This window comes from Talpa europaea, assembly GCF_964194135.1.
Source record: "Talpa europaea genome assembly, chromosome: 5".
Lineage (NCBI taxonomy): Eukaryota > Metazoa > Chordata > Mammalia > Eulipotyphla > Talpidae > Talpa > Talpa europaea.
This window is the reverse complement of record NC_140071.1, coordinates 143,088,144-143,104,958: the sequence shown is the minus strand read 5'-3', so window position 1 is coordinate 143,104,958 and position 16,815 is coordinate 143,088,144. Positions and strand designations below refer to the sequence as shown.

The following is a 16,815-nucleotide window of genomic DNA, read 5'->3' as shown; positions in this document are numbered from 1 at the left end:
ACTTCAGTGGGGCATGTCAGGAGCGGGTGAGACCTTCCTGGAGCAGCTCAGCAGGCCGGCGGTCCGCCCCGCCTCTGACGGCGACCACGCGCAAACGTAACTCAAGGTAGAGTCGGTCGGTCCCGACAGTCCCCGCGGCTCCTGCCTGGCACCCGCCGTCCCAGGCGCCCCCAGCCCGGTTCGAGGCTTAGTTTATTTCCCTGGATGGCACCTGGATGCTTCCCGGGGATGGAGCCGCCCCAGGAGCCCCTCCAGACAGGCCTGGGAGGGGCAGGGCCAGTGCCAGACCCGGGGTCCCACCAGCCCGGCCCGGCAGGACCCAAGGCTGCGGGCGTGGTCCCCTGGCCAGGCGCCAGCGCCTCCTGCAGCCCCGCTGCCGCCTCCCACACATGCAGCTCCTTGATTTCCCTTTTGTAGTTTATTTTAACTCTTCGTATCACCACATGAAGTGTAGTCACACGCACGGGCGCGGGCTTGGGAGGACGGGCCGCGTCCTTCACCTTAATGTGTTTTACTCACAAATAAAACCTTTAAGCAGTTTCCTCGCCTGAACCTCAGCAGGGAGCGCGCTGCGTCACCCCCCACCCCCCGCCCGTCTCCCCGCGGGTGCCTGCGTTGGAGCTGGCCTTGGGCTGCGGTGGGGGCAGGAGCAGAGGCCGTGTCCCGGTGCCCGTCCCCCGCGATCGGCCTAGATGGGGCGGGACCTGTGGCGAGGACAGCCCAGCAGAGCGTCCCTGCACGGCCGTCCCGGTGGCTGCACGTCCCGGTGGCCGCACGCGGCCTCTGCTGAGGGCGGGGCCTGCGAGGCGGGCGCTGGGCTATGACAGAGGCACTTGTGGTAACAGCTGCTTTATTTGTGGCTCAGAGGCCTGGGCTGTCCGCGGGGTGGAAAGCGCAGAAGCCCAGCCCGCTTGGCCGGCACGACAGGGCGGCTGCCCCGCACGGGGAGGGCAGGTCTCATGTCCCGGGGGCTGCGGGGCTGCAGCTACTGGGCCTTGAGTGTCTGCTCCGGAGGCCTGAGGTCCCACAGGAGCAGGAAGGGCAGCAGGAAGAGCACCGAGCAGGCGGTGAAGCAGGCCCGGGCTCCGGCCAGCCAGTACGCTGCGGGAGAGCAGAGTCAGGGGGCAGGCTGCAGGCGGGGCGCCGCCCCACGCCCCGGGGCTTCCCTGCAGCCCTCACCTGAGGCGGCCGCCACGGGCCCCACTGCCCGGGCCAGGGCGCCCAGGCTCCGCAGCGTGCCCATGACGGTGCCCTTCTGCCCGGGTGAGCCTGCGGGGGGGGGTGGGGAAGGCTGTCAGGGGCCAGCCCCCACCCCAGGGGCCTGGGTCTCCCTGTCGGGGGACGGGCCACTCACCGTAGCCGGCGACCATGGAGGACAGGCAGGGCACCACCACAGCGGCAGCTGAGGGGACACGGGGAGCCTGTCAGCCAGAGGCAGGCCCCGAGTGCTCCAGCCCCCCAGCCCTGGCCGGTCCACTCACCGAAGGAGTAGAGCAGCAGGCCCAGGCCCAGTGTTGGCAGCGAGCGCCCCCAGCCTATGAGGAGGAAGGCGGGGACCAGCAGCAGGATGGCCTGGGGGACAAACGGCCAACTCAGGACGTCCCTCAGCTGCAGGACGCCGCCCACCCCCGCTTCTTCCAGGGAGCCCCTCGTACCCGCCTCACGGCTGCTGCTTCCCGGCCAGGGCTGATCCGCCGGGCGTAGGCGCCCTGGATGGTGGCCATGGTGAGGCCGATGAAGAAAAACATCTTTCCCTGCTGCAGGCTGGGAGGGAGCGTGAGCGCCGGCCCGCCCCCACGTCCCCAGCCCCCACCCCCCAGGAGCCAGCAGGCCCCTGGGTGGGCCCCACACCCACCTGCTGAACCGGAAGTGCTGGTGCGCCAGGAAGCTCAGGGTGAACTCCAGGCCCGAGAACAGGAAGAGGTAGAGGAAGTAGACCAGGCCCAGGCGGCGCAGGCGGCTGAGCCCTGGGCACAGGAGCAGCTGGGGGCAGACGGCCCTGCCGGGTGGGGCGCACCCCCCCCCAGCCCGCCACCCCTGCCCTGGAGGCTCTGGCTCTTACCTGCTCCCGAGGGTGGGTCCCGGCCCTGGGCCACAGCTGAGAAGCGCAGCAGGGCCAGGGGGCTGAGCAGGTCCGCGGCAGCCCGGAAGCCCAGGGCGAAGGAGGGCGCCTGGGCGGGGGTTGTGGAGCTGGAGCCGCCGAGGGGAGTCGGGCTGCGCCCACCCAGCTTACTGTGCCCCGCAGGCCCCGGCCCCCTGGCCCCAGTGGCCCCTGAACACCAGGAGTCCCCGCCAGCAGGGCCTGCCTCGGCCTCAGCCAGGGCGGCCCTCTGGGGACCCGGCCCAGCCCCCGCCCGCCAGGTTTCTCTGCGGCGGCCCGGCCCGTACCCGCTTCTCCGGGGGCAGCGTCTCCGGCAGGAAGCAGAGCACGAACAGCAGGTCGGAGAGCGCGAAGAGCAGAGCGAGCCAGGGCACCGCGTCGGCCGGCAGGGAGGCGCCCAGCATGGGGCCCAGCGTGAAGCCCAGCGAGAAGGCCGCCCCGATGACCGCCTGGGGAGAGGCCGGCTGAGCGGGAGGCCGCGCCCAGGCCCCCGCCCGCGCGGCCCTCGGCACTCACCATGCCCCGGCTGCGGGCGGGCGGCGAGCCCAGGTCGGCCACGACGGCCGTGGACAGGCTGACGTTCCCCTTGCTCACGCCCCCGATCACCCTGGAGGCCAGGAAGGCGGCGAAGCTCGAGGAGGCGGCCCACACGGCGTACGAGGCGGCCAGTCCTGCCTGCGTGGGCCGGGCCAAGGGGCAGGTGCTGTCACGGGGCCCGGAGGGGGGCCGGCCAGCCGGGCGACGCCCCTCGGACCCCCAGCACCACCCCAGGGGCCGCACCAGCGACAGCAGCATCACGGGGCGCCGCCCCAGGCGGTCGGAGACGGCGCCGGTGAGCGGGGCGCACAGGAACTGCAGGAGGGAGAAGACGGAGCCCACCAGCCCTGCGCGGAGGCCGGGCCTCGGTCAGGATCCGGCCCGGCGCCCCGGCCTCGGGCTCCTCGGGCCGCAGCCGCCGCGCGCCGGGCCCCACCTCCGAACAGGACGCTGTGGTAGCTCTTCTCGGCCGGCACCCCGACGGCCGCGGCGAAGCGGTCCACCGCGCGCTGCCAGGAGCCGTAGAGGGGGTCCTGCGGACGGGCGGCGATGAGGGCGCGCCGGGCCGGGGGGCGCGCGGGGGGCCGCGGGGCGGGGGCGCTCACCTGCGCGCGGCCGTGGCGCTCCAGCAGCGCGGGCAGCAGCGGCAGCAGCAGCGTGAAGGCCAGCAGGTCCAGCAGCAGGCTCAGGAAGACCACGGCGACCACGCGGCGCTCCGACGCCGGCCGCGGGCGGATGGGCGGGCGCGGGGTGCAGCTGCCGCCGGCCCCCCAGCCCATGGCGGGCCGCTTGCCCCGCCCGCGCCCCCTCCCCGCGAGGGCCGGGCCCGCGCCCCCAGCCCCGGGGCCGCCCCGCGCACGCCGCGCCTCTAGCCCGCGCCGCCGCCCGCGCGCCCGCCCGCGCCCCGGGAGCCGAGTGCGCCCCGCCCGGCCCTGCGCGCCCTGCGCGCCCGGCCGCCCCCGCCCCGGAAGCGGCTGCGCCCCGCGCCTCCCCTTCCGCCCGCCGGCGCCCCGCCGCCCGGGGGACCCGGCAGGGGGACCTGGGCGCGGCCCGGCCCCCCGCGAGAAGCCGCCGCCCCCCGGCCGCACCCCCGGCGCCCCCCGACCCCCCGCGCCCGCCGCCGCGCAGGGAGAGCCGGAGCCGGCCTGTGGGAAACGCGTTTATTGTTTGCACTTTCTCCTCCTCAGCGCCTTCCACTCGCCCTCCTGCGCCGCCAGGCTCTGCACCAGCCGCTGCACCCGCCGCCGCCGCTCCGCGTCCCTGCGGGCGGCCGGCGTGAGCCCGGGGTGCCCGCGCCCGCCCCCGCCCCGGCGCCCGCCCCCCGCGCCGGCTCCCCGCGCCCCGCGCCCGCGCCCCGCGCCCGCCCCCCGCGCCCTCACCGCTCCAGGGCCTCGGCGAGCTGCGCGCGCGCCAGGAACTGGTTGTCCTTGCGGATCTCGCGGACCGCGCCCTTGAACTCGCGCCGGTGCTTGTGGATCAGCCGCCGCCGCTCCTGCTCCTCGCGGCTGCCCCCCTGCCGCCTCCCGGACTCCAGGCTGCGGGCGGCGGCGGTCAGCGCGCGCGGGGCGGCCCGGCCCCCCCGCCCCCCCCGGCCCCCCGCACTCACACTCTGACCAGCCGCGGCGTGAAGAGCCTGAGGGGCGCGGGCCGGCTCCTCGCGCACACCAGCGGCCGGTAGCGCCGCTCCTGGGCGCGCATCTCCGCCAACACGCTCCGGTACAGCGCCTGGAAGGGCAGGGGCGCGGCCCCCCCAGGCCTCTGAGCCCCCCGCCCCTGGCCAAATAACGGGGTGTGGGTGCAGACGCTGTGCGCGCGCCCCGGCCGTGGGGGTGGACGGGGCAGGGGCGCTGCGGAGACAGACCCGGCCGGGCCCTCACCTGCAGCTCCGGGGGGCGCACGCCGCGCGCCAGGTGCTGCTCCAGGAGCGCCCCGAGGGGCTGGGTGAGGTCGTGGAAGGCGGGCAGCGGGCCGTAGGTCAGCGCGCAGCGCCGCAGCAGGTCCAGGCACACGGCCAGGCAGGACAGCCTGCGGGAGGCCGCGGGGGTCTCGCTCAGCCGGGGAGAGGCGCGCCGGCCCACCGCGCCCCAGAGAAGGGGGTCCCGTCCTTGCCGCTGGCCAGGCGAGCCCAGGCAGGGGCGGAGGAAGCCCCTGCGCCGGCCCGCAGAGGAGGAAGAAGGGGGGCCGGGAGCCGGGGAGCGGCGGGGAGCGAGTGTGCGCGGCAGCCCTGACCAGCAAGGCGGGTTCTGGGGTGGCTGCAGGTAGTGGCCAACACCTGCGGCCACCCCACAACCCCTGCCCTGCACACCCCGCGGCGGTGCTGCGCTGCCCCTCGCTAACCGGGAAGCAGAAGCTGGGATGGCCCCGCCCTGCCCCCCACAGGCCCAGGGCCACCCCCCTCGGCGCCCTCACCCCCAGCCCCCGCCCCTCCTGAGGCACAGCCTGCTGACCGCCCGGGACCCCAACCTGCCGGATTCAGCAGACCCGCCTGCCAGGGGAGACCCCGCGTCTGCCCGGGCCGCCCGCACCTGGCGTGGTTGGCCTCCGTCCTCGTCTGGGCCCTCAGGCCGCTCGCCCACTGGAGGGAAAGGCTGCTCCGCTGCCACGTGGCCACGTCCTCGTCATCCGAAACCAAGAGCAGCTCCGCGCTCTTCCCGAGGGCCTTGACAGGGTGTGCTGGGGGGCGACCTGAATGCCAAGCACGACGGGCAAGGAGGGGCTGCAGCGCCCGGGCAGACTGCACGGAAGCCCGCACGTCCACCCCAGGCGGATGGGCAGCTTTGGGGGGCAGCAGACGCAGGCCTGCCCCCACGCCGGAGGCTGCTTTCAACCGGTGCTTCCTGTGGGCCTACTAAGCGCCATGTGGCTCTAGGGCCGCGGGCCAGGCCCCAGACGGGCTGGCCGGCCCTCGTGAGGAGACCGGCCTGGAACAGACTGGGCGGCGTACTGGAAGGGAGCAGTGGACGGACAGAAGGCCGCCAGGCGCAGGGTGGCACTGACCACTGCTGACAGAGGCCCGACGCTGCGGCGGCCGGAGTCTTGCGGCCCACAGGGAGGGGACCAGAGTCTAAGAAAGCGCATGGACAAGTCGTAGCGAGACGCTGCTCGGCCGGAAGCACGACACCACCCCTCTGGCAACAGTCGGTCCCGACGACGGGCTCCGTGCGCCTCGGCAGCAGGTGGGGCCGCGGCTCCACCCGGCGGAGTCAGGGGCCTGGGGGGGGCGGGGGGCTGTCCTCCACCTCGCACACCCCAAGCTTTCTACAGTTAAAAGCACAGTATTCTTGCGGGTGGCCCCTCGAGCCGCTCACCTTGGCCTGGCCCGCCGGGGGCTGCCATGCGGAGGACGGCGAGCAGAAAGTTGAGCAGCTCGGGGATGAGCCTCCGGGACAGAGACACGTAGTCCAGGAAGGTGCAGCACACGAAGAGCCCCTTCACCACGTCAGGCAGGCCCAGCACGCGGCACTGCGGGGGGAGCAGGCCGGTGACCCACCGCCTGCCAGCCGGCGCCCCCGCTCCCCGCCCCCCAGCAGGGCAGCCCGCTGGTGCTGCAGGACCCCAGGAGGCCCATCAGGCTGCGGGGTGCTCGGGCTCCGCCCCCACGTGGCAGATCCCTGCAGCGGGCGCCCCCTCCTGGCCCACCAGGGAAAAGGGAATCGCTTTTTAGACAGGAACAGAAGGCGGCAGCGGACCCCCACCCCCGGGGCTACCGAGGCCCCCAGCTCTGCTGCTTTTCTCTCCACGCCGCCTGCCTTGCCAGGCCCCTCCCGCTGACCCACGTTTCTGGACCCAGTCCGCCTGCAGGGCCCAGCCCGGCTGGGGGAGGGGGGCAGACGCACCTTGGTGAGCAGCTGGCTCATGCACAGCAGGGCAGGGGTCACGACGGGGTGCCAGAAGTCAGAGGTCGGAAACAGCAGCCCAGTAATTCGCAAGTAAACGAGCTGGACACAGAGGGCACCACAGCGTCAAGGGAGCAGCGGCGGCTAAAACCAGGCCTCCCGAGGGCTTGAAAGGCCACGAAGCATCCAGACGTGCATCGTGGTGGCCGCACACGCCCCGGGCAAGGAAGGGGGCTCCCCGCAAGCCTGGCCCTGCTGAGGACCCCAGCGCCGCCTCTCCAGGACGGGGGCGCAGGGGCCCCTCCTCCCCAGCCAGCCGCAGCTTGGAGCCAGCACTGTCAGCTGTTTGGGGCGCCAGCTCCAAGGGAGGGGAGCCTCTTTCTAGCCCGCCCTCCCTGTCCAGCAGGAAGGACAGGGGCTCTGTGAGCGGGAAGGATGGGGGGCCACAGCTGGGCCCTCCCCACCTCTCTGCTCCCGCCCGGAGCCTGCCCCACGGCCTGCACGGTGACGGGAGCAGCCTTGGCTGCTCGCCCGGCCCGCAGACATGGCTTCGGCGTCCCGGGAGGCGCCCCTTTCACCCGGGCCGCCAGCCTGCCCCGGACAGGCTGCCCTCATCGCGCGTCACGCCGGGACCTCTGAAAAGGGGCCACTCGGAAGAAACAGCCTCCACGGCGGCCGAGGAGACGGAGTCCTGGCCTGCCTGGCCCCGCAGGATGGGCTGGGAGCGCGGCGCTGCGCAGCGGTGGGGGGCCCGGGCCAGAGGCAGGAGCAGCCGGCATAGCCCCGGGCAGGAGAGCGGCTACCAGCGAAGAGGACCCCGCACGTCCCACTGGCTTGTTCTCGCTAAAAGCGGCCCCGGGCGAAGCCCCGTCACCCCACACACCTGGGCCTCCGAGACGCCCGCCAGCTGGCGGAGAGACGGGCGGGGGCCGTGCGAAGGCGGCTCACAGAGGGACCGTCCCGCACACGCGTGGACACGCCTCAGCCGACCCAGGTGGACAGGACAGGCGGGGGAGGGGCCGAGGGCCCGGGTGGGGCTTCAGGGCACCCCACCCCGGCTAGGGTCAGGGCAGCCAGGCCGTGGGGGCTCCGGAGGGCCCCAGCGTGCCCAGGGGCATCGAGAGCTCCCGAGACACGCGGCCCCGAGCACGGTGGGGCTTGTCGGCACCGGGAGCCCCACTTCGCCCTTCTGCTCCGGCAGCAGCTCCAGCACCGACCAGCGCTACGGGAGCGCGGCAAGCCGTGGACGGAGACTGGGCCCCGGGGCGGAGAGCGCCCCCTTGGCTGGATCCGCCGCCTCAGAGCAGGGCAGGGCTCCTGGGGGACGCGCCGTGCTTGCTTCAAGACCCCTTTGCTGCTACCGCCAAACAGCGCCAGTCACGTGGACTCAAGCCAGGGCTTCTCCTCTTATTAGACACGCCTGCCCTGGCAGCGCAGGGGGGAGTGACCCCTCAGTGCCCGCCCCCGCCTGCCCGGCACCACCCGCTCCGCTCACCACGTCCAGCCCCGGGAAGGCAGCCCGGCCCTTGGCCTCCACCAGCTCCTCCACGTCGTGCATGGCGTCACGCAGGACAAACCTCGTGGCGCTGCTCGCGGCCTCGGGGAACATCTGGCAGAGGCTGTACAGCTGCCTGCGAGTCGGAACGCCAGTCAGGAGGCCACGTCCAGGGACGGCACGGAAAGCGCCACAACTCCGTGCTGGTGTCCTCCTGGGGGCCGCCTCCGAGCAGGCGAGAACCGGGGCCCTGACGCCGGGGACTCGCCTTCCGCTCGCGGGCCTGGGTCGCCCAGGTAACTTTCCGAGCGGCTGACGGCGCGGCCCAGGCGTTGGGCGTGTGAACGCACCCGGAGGCCAAGGCTTCAGGACGTGGCGTGCGCCCCCAGGCCGCCTGCACCCCTGAGGCACAGTCTTCCAGCAATGTGGCAAGGCCTACCCCGAGGGGTGCTAACGCGAGGGTGCCCCAGCACCTTGGGGCGCGGACTGCAGGGTGTTCCCGGGGGCAGTGGGTGCTACCCACAGGCCCCGCACCTCTGCCCAGCCAAGCAGAGCCAGGGGTCCTGCCGGTGAGTGAAACAGCCGCCCAATACCCGGAAGAGGCCCGATGGGGCTTGGCCAAGAGGACACGTCCAAGCGGCCACCCCCGGCGCAGTCCCGCTCGTGGTGCTGCGTGGCTGCTGAAGGGCTGGGCTGGCTGACGGGGAAGGCACGCCCAGGCCCAAGAGGACACACCCTGTTCGGCTCAGGCCCACGCTGCGGACAGCCGTGTTACTCACACAACCAACTTATCGATGACTGTGAGGTCTGGCGGGTCGCGCGTAGCCAGGTCTCCAACGTACTCCAGGAGGAAGCCGAATAGTTTCTGCAGGAGTGTGAGTGGGCACAGCTCAGGGGGACCCACGAGCCACCGCAGGCTCACAGCGCTCTGGCCAGAGCGGGCGGGGCGGGAAGGGAAGCGCGAGGACTGTGTCCCCAGGCCAGCCGGTGACCTGTCAGGGAGCAGAGGCCCAGCGCGGGGCCCCGCTCCGCACGCGCTCGGCATTTACTCAGAGCAGAGTGAATGTGTGCTCGTCGCCACAGGCAGGTGAGGCGCGCTCCCTGCACCCAAGGGCACGGCGCCTTTCCTGGGTCTACCGCGGGCCTGGTCGGCATGTCCGCCCCACCGATGACTGATGCGACGCCTCTGCTGCCGGAGCCGCCCCTCCCCAGCCGGGGCCCCTGCAGCTTACTTCTAACTTGGCCTTGTTCCCCACTGCCAGGCTGGGGTGGCTGCACTTCCGGATTCTCTCCACCACCAGGAGCTGCTCTTCCGGGGGTCGTCCCGACAGCAGAGACTTCAGAGCGTCGTAAGACTCGGGAGCTGTCCAAACCACCAACACCCGTACTGAGCGCTCCAAGTGAGCGTCACGCACGCTCCTGACAACGCGGAGATACGGCCGACAGCACGGACGCCGCCCGCTTACTGGCCCGAGAGGGAACTGGCCAGCTCACAGGGGCGGGGTCTCGTCTCACGTGGGAAGAAGCCACAGGCACCAGCGCGTCCTGAGGACCGGGAGGACCCGAGAACAGGCTCAAAGCAGAGACAACCAAACTTTCCCTGGTTAGAATGCGCTTCAGTCCCGACATGCCACGAGTCAGGCTGGGTCAGAGGGCGCGGGAAGGAGCCCCGAGCCGAGCCGTCCGCCTGGTGGAGGCCCGCCTCACCAGCCGCCCTGCTCCCCAGACGGCGCTTGCGTCATGGGGCGGGTTCTCTGTGCGCCAGACAAAGCAGCCACATCCCGGGAGGCACACGTGGCCGAGCAAGGACGCCCGGGACTGAGGGAAGAAGCCGCGTCACAGGCAACTCTGGGCCTCGTGGGCAGCACCTGTCTACGGGGCAGGCAGAAGACTCCACAGGAGGGCGCGTGTCCTCACCTGCGGTGGCCACCCACTGCCCGTGGTCACGTGGACGGGGATGTGTCTACGCGTCCAGCGTGCATCCTCGGCTCCACTCCAGACCGCAGCCCAGCACAGAAGGCGCGCGGCCGGGGCGTGGTCACCCCCAAGCCCGGGACACCCGCATCTGCCTACCTGCGAATGTGTAGGGCAGCTCTGTGCTGGCCGCAGCCCGAGCGCTGGGGTCCTCGCCAGGCACGCTCCCCCTGGGCGCCTCGCCGCGCTCCTCGCTCTCTGCGTCCGAGTCCAGGTCCGAGTCCAAGTCCGAGTGGCTGTCCGGGCCACTGCTCTGCTCTGCGTCGTCCTCGCTCGAGTCCTCGCCCCCCCGCTCCTCTCTCTCGCCATCACTGGCATCCTGGCCTGGCTCTTCCTCCACGTCCATCCTTCCATCCTGGGCACAGAGGAGGGACACCGCCGGGAGTGGGCCACGGCCTCCTGTGACCCTGTGGAAACGCCACGCGCGCGGGGCGCGCCTCTCCCCTGTCTGCGCGGGCTGCGAGCCTGGTGCCGGCGCGGCACTGGCGCTGGGCCTCCTCCTTCAACCACTCCCGCTCCCGGGTGGAGGGCCTATGGCATCCCCAGCGGAGAAACCGCTTCTAGAGGTACGAGGTCCACCCGTGGCCAGCATCTCCTAAATGCAGCGACAGGGAGGTTCTCAATAGCAAGAAAAAGGAAAGAAAGCTAAGGGAGCACCTTACCTTGTAAGAAAGCAGACGCCTGTCGTCGTGATCGAGGACGAAGCTGTCACTCAGGTCATCGGCCGAAGCGTGGGGGGGTCTCCTGGCGCTCGCATCCTGGTCCTGGCCCAGCATGCGCCTCACCCGCTCAGCCTGGGCAGGAGGAAGCACAGCCTCAGGGCTAGGCCTGCAGGGGGTGCCCCAGCCACCGGGCTGCGTCCTGGGTTCAGTCCAGGAGCAGCAGGTGGGAGACTTTAACAAAAATAAAATAAGCATTGTGGCACTGGCGGAGGCCTCACCTCCAGGCCCTGCAGCCGCGCCTCCTCCTCCCTGGCCAGTTCCTCTTCGGTTTTCATCCTGTTAGAGGGCTGCGCCTTCATCTCAAAGCCGAGCTCACGCACCATCACATCGTACGCATCAGGCTAGGGCAGCGGGGGGAAATTGTCGACGCTCAGCCTTTTGTTAAGGACAGATCTGTGCAGCCGGCTGGACGCCACAGAGACGCTGCACGTGCCCTGCCAGGCTCGTCTTCAGGGACCGGTCTTCGGGATGCTTTGTGATCACTGGGCCTCTGCTAGAAAATTCTTCTCAAAATCTGCTTTAACAAAACTAAATGCAGCTCACCTACGTGATAAGCCCCCAAAGGAGCTGGGGTGGACAGAAGGGTGACTTGAGATGGCTTGAGGTCACCTGGTGAAGCTCTCGGCTCTCGAAGCCAGGCACTCAGATGACGCAGCCTTTCCCAGCAACCCAGACAGAGTGCGCAGAACCAGACGCCGTGGGGGGAGGGCGGGGGGGAGTGCTCCTGCAGGCGTGCACGCATGCCCCAGGAAGCCCACACCTCTGGGGCACCACGAAGGCGGAGGACAGGTCAGGACCGGCATCCACATGGACACCACACCAGATGCAGGGCCCCGCGTTGAGGCCCGTGGCACACCGCTGCACTGTCACAAAGACCTGTGCTGGCGCCTGCTTTGCTCACAGAGACCCAAAGGTAAAAAGCGGGCAAAGCGTCATGTCTGCTCAGCAGCACGCCCAGTCCAGGTGAGCCCGCCCTTCCCGGAAGGAAGGCTGTACACCCACTCGGGCGCCCGCGTGTGCGCGCGCTGCTGTCAGCTCAGGCTTTGTGGGCTACTTGGTACGATTGGACACATTTAGGTTTGCAAACACTGAAATATCTTCCCATATAAAAACTAGTGGGGGGGCCCTCCCCGGTGGCGCAGCGGTTGAGCGCTGGGTTGTGAAGCTGCCCGCAGCCTCTGCAGCGCCGGTTCGATCCCCAGCTGCTCCCTGGCCACTGGAGGAGGGTCCCACATGGCGCGCAGACCTCTCCTGCCGCCCGCTGCTCCCCTCAGCAGTGTCCTTCAGTCCTTCTGCCTGCTCTGCTCCCTGCTCTGGCTCTGGTGGATCCTCTCACCCTCCCGCGCTTCTCACTGTTCCCAGTGCTTGTATAAATAAATAAATAAATCTTTAAAAAAAAAAAAAAAAACTAGTGGGGGGGCCACCACAGCCACTGCAGCACGAGTTCGGTCCCCAGCCAGGGAGCTGCCCACAGGGCGCAGCAGACCTCTCCTGTCTTGCCCGCTGCTCCCCTCAGCAGTGCATTTCAGTGGATCCCCCTGTTCTGCTCCCCACTCTGTCTCTGGTGAGTCCTCTCACCCCCGCCCCTCTGGCCTGTACCCCAGCTCTTCTATGCATAAATAAGTAAAATAAATCTTTAAAAAAAAAATAAAATAAAAACTAATGGTCGCTGACTCTGGGCTTTACACCACGGGGGCTTATGAAAGGTTTCTCTTCCCTTCGGGTAGTGGGAAAGCTGACAGAAAAGCGCAGCAGTAAATGCAGACCCTCACAGATATGGAGACCAGAGGTGCCAGCCGAGGCCACAGGCAGACTTCCGCACGGCGCCCTCCCCACAGATGGCCAGGTGGCGGCCGAAGCCTGGCTCTGGCGCTGCCCACGCGCACCTTGGGCTTCTCCTTTTTGTTGCTGCCCTCTGGCCTGGGCGTTCTGCGTGCCACGAGAGTCTGGATCTCTTTCCAGTCTTGGTCTAGCTTCTCCGTGAGCTCCAGGGCGTCTTCTCTCTGCGCCTGCCTCTCCCTCTGGGGAGAAAGGACAGACAGGGCAGCCTGACGTCAGTGTGCAGGCCACACACAAGGATCCCCGACTTACTCCGCACCCGAGGTGTCAACAGGAAAAACAGCCTCGGACCAGAGAGACTCAGAGCACTGTGGCCACCGCATCCAGGGCGCTCCACACCTTCTCTTGCTTTGACTTTGCGATGAGCTCCTCAATCAGTTCTTTGCGTGATTTTGGCTTCTCGGCCTCCTCGCCTTGCTGCTGAGGGGCCTTCTTAGCAAGGAGCCTGCTGCCACCTCCAAAATGGGCTGCGGTCAGTTCGGCTGGAGACAGAGGACAGAGACCCTGGGTGAAGCTGAGTGCATGGGGAGGGGCGTCACCAGTGCTGGGGGCAGCACTGCCAGCACCTCCCAACTGCACCCAGAGAACTGACTCCACATACCAGGAAAAGCCCCCACAGCACAGCTGGCTCCCTCCAGCAAAGCCCAGAGAGAAAAACACCTCCTGGCCCCAAGCTGAGCATCTGAGACGCCAAGGGCAGCGCTCAGGCCACATGGAAGACAGGCGGGGGGCGGGTGGCAAGTCAGGGCCAGGGCAGCTGCACGCCCTCCGGTCTCACATCCCTGGCAGGGGCCGAGGGGAAACCTGCAGCAGCCTGACCCAGAGCCGGCCTAAAGGGCAGGCGGAAGGGCTTCAGGGGGCCGCCCCCTTCCCGCCTCCTGTGCTCACCCGACAGCGTCCCCCGGTCCTCCACGTCGCTGTCGCTGTCCACGATGTCATTGTGCTTCTCCATGTCTGCCAGAGACTGGCCGTAGTGGGTCAGCTCTTCATCTTCGTTCAGGTTGTAGATACTTTTTTTTTCATGTTGTCGCTGACCAATGAAAGGGGGGAAATCAGTTCCCTAAAATTCCACGGCCATTTAACAGCGAAACCCAATGCGTTCCCGAACCCTGACGATGCAGCCAAGGTAGCCGGAGCCCCTGGCCCATTTGGGTGATGCGGCCGGCCCCGCGGGAGGCAGGCTTGCCCGAGGGGCCAGCTTGGGGCACACCCCCGGGCATGCACCGCCACCATGCTACATCCCAGGCTCACCCACCCTCCATGTTTGCCGGCAGAGGGCTCAGGGCTGCACCAGTGCGCCGAAAGGGCACGCCAGCCAGTGCGCTGGTCCCTACCTGCTGCTCCAGCGCAAACCTCTTCGTCATCGCTTCCTCGGGGGTGAGGCCGCTGTCGTACTCCCCCAAGCGCTTGTCCGCAAACACGCTGGCCTTGTCCCTCTCCTTGTACTCCCTGAGCAGCGTCTGCATGCGCTGGAAAACAGGTCGAGGCCGCCTCAGTCAGGTCCTGCTGACGCTGTGCCCCGATGGCTGGCACCCAGGGCTCAGGGCACCCAGCACTTCCACAGCTGACAAGCCAGTCAGAGAACAAGACACTCCATCAGGTGAAAGGCCCCGCCTAGGCGCAGGTGCATGCGGGCCCGGGGCTGCCTGGGAAATGCCGGGCCTCCAGGACAACGTGAGCGGCACAGGCGGGCGCAGCAGCCTTTCTCAGTGCTGGTCACGTACCTGCTGTGATTTGTACAGCCTCCCTGCCTATCCGCTGACTCCGTATCTGTGAACTTGCAACCCCAAACCAACGCTCACAGCACTCTTGGGGCACTCAGGGGCAAGTGCATGCGGCCTTGAGCTGTGGACCCTGAAGCCCACCAGCTCCCACCACCACTCCCAGCTAGGACTGGCAGTTAGGGGGCATGTGGCCTGGGAGATGGAGCTGGCCTGCAGTGCCAGCCTGGGGATGCCTGGTCAGTGAAGGTCACTGGAGTTGGGATCCCGGTCTGGGCTCCACAGCTTCTAGCCTGAGAAAGGTAGGAACAGCGCCTGCCTGTTTCCTGCCAAACAGCAACACCCTGGCTGGGGGCGGGGATCCGAGGCACACTCCGCAGGGTGTCCGCCCCCCCCCCCCGCCCCCCAGGGGCAGCTGCAGGGACTGTGGTGGGCACTGAGTTCAGAACACGGACACAGGCTCTGCGGGAGCCGCCTGGCGTCTCTGCCCAAGCCTCGACCCGCCCCCATCAAGGGTCCCCACAAAGTGCCACCGCGGAACGAGGGCACCTGGGACAGCCTTTCACTTCCTGGGGCCGCCCAGCAGCGAGCCCTGCACTGGCCGGCGCCTCGGCAGCTGTCCACGCCCGCCACTCGCAGGACAAGGCCTGGACTCCGCTGAGCGCCTTCTGCTCCGCTCGCGCCGCAGGGCTGGGGCGTGACCCGCCTGGGAAGGGCCACCGGCCGGCCGGCCCGCCCTGGGGCTCCGCCGCACCCCCGCTTCCGCGCGCCACGCCGGGGAGGGCGCGCGAGCCCGGCCCGGGCCCTGGCGCCGGCGGGGGGGCCCCACGGGCGGGGTCTGCGTCCCGGGCCCGACGCGGGGCTGCCCGCGGGCCCCGAGGCCGGACTCACCTTCTGGATGGCCCGCGCGCGCGACACCCCGGGCAGCCCCACGTCGTGGCGCGTCCTGCGGCCCAGCACCGGGAACTTCTGCCGGTTGAACTTCACCTCGAACGGGTTGGGGTTGGGCCTCGGCCGGCCGCCCCGCGCTCCCGCCGGGCCCCCGGGGGCCTGGCGCGCCCCGGCCGCCCCGGCCCTGCCCATGGCCCCTCCGCCCGGCCCCGCGCGCAGACCCGGCGCCGCCGACACGTGCGGCCGCCGCTCCCGACGCGAACCCGGCGCGTCCGGCAGCGCGCGGACTACAACTCCCAGAGCCCCCCGCGCCGCCCGCGAGCCGCCGACGCGTAAGGCCGGCGCTCGCTGCCACTTCCGGTGGCGCCCGGACTACAACTCCCAGCGCGCCCCGCGCCCGCCACGGCGCTTCCTCCCGCGCGCGGCCGCCGGGAGCGCGGCCGCGCGACCCCACAGCCGCCTCAGGGCGCGGCGGCAGCGGCCCCGGTGCCGGCAGCCGTTGGCGGGCGGCGGGGCGGCCGGGGGCGTTGCGCGCGCGCGGCGAGGGCGAGGGCTCCGGCGGCCCCGGCGCGGCGGCGGTGAGCGCGGAGGCCCGCGGCGGCCGGCGCCCGGAGTCCCCGCGCCCGGCTCGCCGGCCCGGACGGCCCGGACGGCGGGCCCCGAGGCGGCGGCGGGCCCCGAGGCGGCGGCGGGCCCGGAGGCGGCGGCGGGCCCGGAGGCGGCGGCGGGCCCCGAGGCGGCGGGTCGGGTGCTGGCCGTGGCGGCGGCGGCGGCCGCGGGGCGGCGCTCCCGGGCCCGGCGCGGGGCCCGGCGGGCTGGAGGCGTCCGGCCAGCGGAGCGCGGAGGCGGCGCCCGGCCCGGCCTCGCCGCGTCGTGCGGGCCGCGGGCCGCGGCGGCGGCGGCGGCGGCGGCGCCTGGAGCTGGAGAGCCTCCTGGCCAACGCGCTGCTGCTCAAGGCGCGCCAAGGTGGGTGCCCCGGCCCCGGGACGGCGCGGCGGGCCCTGCGCCCGGGACGGCCCCTCCGCGCTGGCCGCGGGCGCCGCGAGGGCTCCGGTGCCGCCCGCCTGCCCGCGTCGCGATCGCCGCCCGGAGCTCGAGTTCCAGGTCTTTGGGTTGGTCTTTTTTGAGATTTTATTTGTTTTTGCGAGGGAGAAGTGGGGTGCAGGCTAGGGGTGGGGGCGCTCTGTGTGAGAGGACTCCCCCGAGACGGCGGGGAGCAGAACGGGCGAACCCACGGAAACCCTCTGCTGGGGGAGCCGGGGAGACAGGCGGGGTCTGCGGCGCCCTGAGGGCAGCTCCCTGGCCGGGGGTCGAGCTCGGCGCAGTGGTCATCGCGCTGAGACCAACGCGAGGCCGCCAGGGACGCCCAGGATTTTGTTTCTTTTTTGCGCCTCCCCCACCCGTCCAGTCCCCCGTGTCCTCAGTGATCTTCTAGGGGGAAGATCTTGATAGAAGGCGCTTTGTACCCGTGGAGAGTTAGACTCAGGGTTTAGATGGAAGGATCTGGAATTAAGTAGCAGACTTTCACTTTGTCAAGCATTGCAAGTTGGAAACACAGGCCTCACCTTCCTACTTTCGAGCACTAGCTTGAGCAGGGCCAAGCATGACTGGGAGGAGAACAGGGTCTTCACGGGGGTTCTTTTTTAGAGCTTTGTTTATTTATGTGCACAAGAGCTGGGGTGCAGGCCAGAGGCACAGG

The 16,815-nt window shown here is 70.4% G+C and overlaps 2 protein-coding genes across 2 annotated transcripts; both read right to left on the bottom strand.

Annotated features, from left to right (window-relative positions):
• Nucleotides 1-841: 841 nt before the first annotated feature.
• Nucleotides 842-3,417, bottom strand: MFSD10 (major facilitator superfamily domain containing 10; the record flags this gene model as incomplete). Its single annotated transcript, XM_084233041.1, has 11 exons — nucleotides 842-1,101; nucleotides 1,180-1,269; nucleotides 1,355-1,402; nucleotides 1,482-1,572; nucleotides 1,656-1,764; nucleotides 1,856-1,967; nucleotides 2,063-2,171; nucleotides 2,389-2,550; nucleotides 2,618-2,776; nucleotides 2,882-2,985; nucleotides 3,075-3,417. 11 exons carry the CDS (start codon nucleotides 3,415-3,417, stop codon nucleotides 986-988), a joined length of 1,443 nt encoding a protein of 480 aa, XP_084089167.1. The 3' UTR covers nucleotides 842-985.
• A 371-nt stretch (nucleotides 3,418-3,788) lies between these two features.
• NOP14 (NOP14 nucleolar protein) lies at nucleotides 3,789-15,308 on the bottom strand (the record flags this gene model as incomplete). The annotated part of the gene is made up of 18 exons (XM_084233445.1): nucleotides 3,789-3,898; nucleotides 4,018-4,173; nucleotides 4,245-4,363; nucleotides 4,516-4,663; nucleotides 5,164-5,323; nucleotides 5,947-6,100; nucleotides 6,475-6,576; nucleotides 7,970-8,105; nucleotides 8,749-8,834; nucleotides 9,202-9,332; nucleotides 10,043-10,298; nucleotides 10,606-10,737; nucleotides 10,884-11,006; nucleotides 12,552-12,686; nucleotides 12,844-12,986; nucleotides 13,393-13,534; nucleotides 13,839-13,973; nucleotides 15,117-15,308. The coding sequence occupies 18 exons, from the start codon at nucleotides 15,306-15,308 to the stop codon at nucleotides 3,799-3,801; spliced, it is 2,550 nt and encodes an 849-aa protein (XP_084089571.1). The 3' UTR covers nucleotides 3,789-3,798.
• Nucleotides 15,309-16,815: the final 1,507 nt, after the last annotated feature.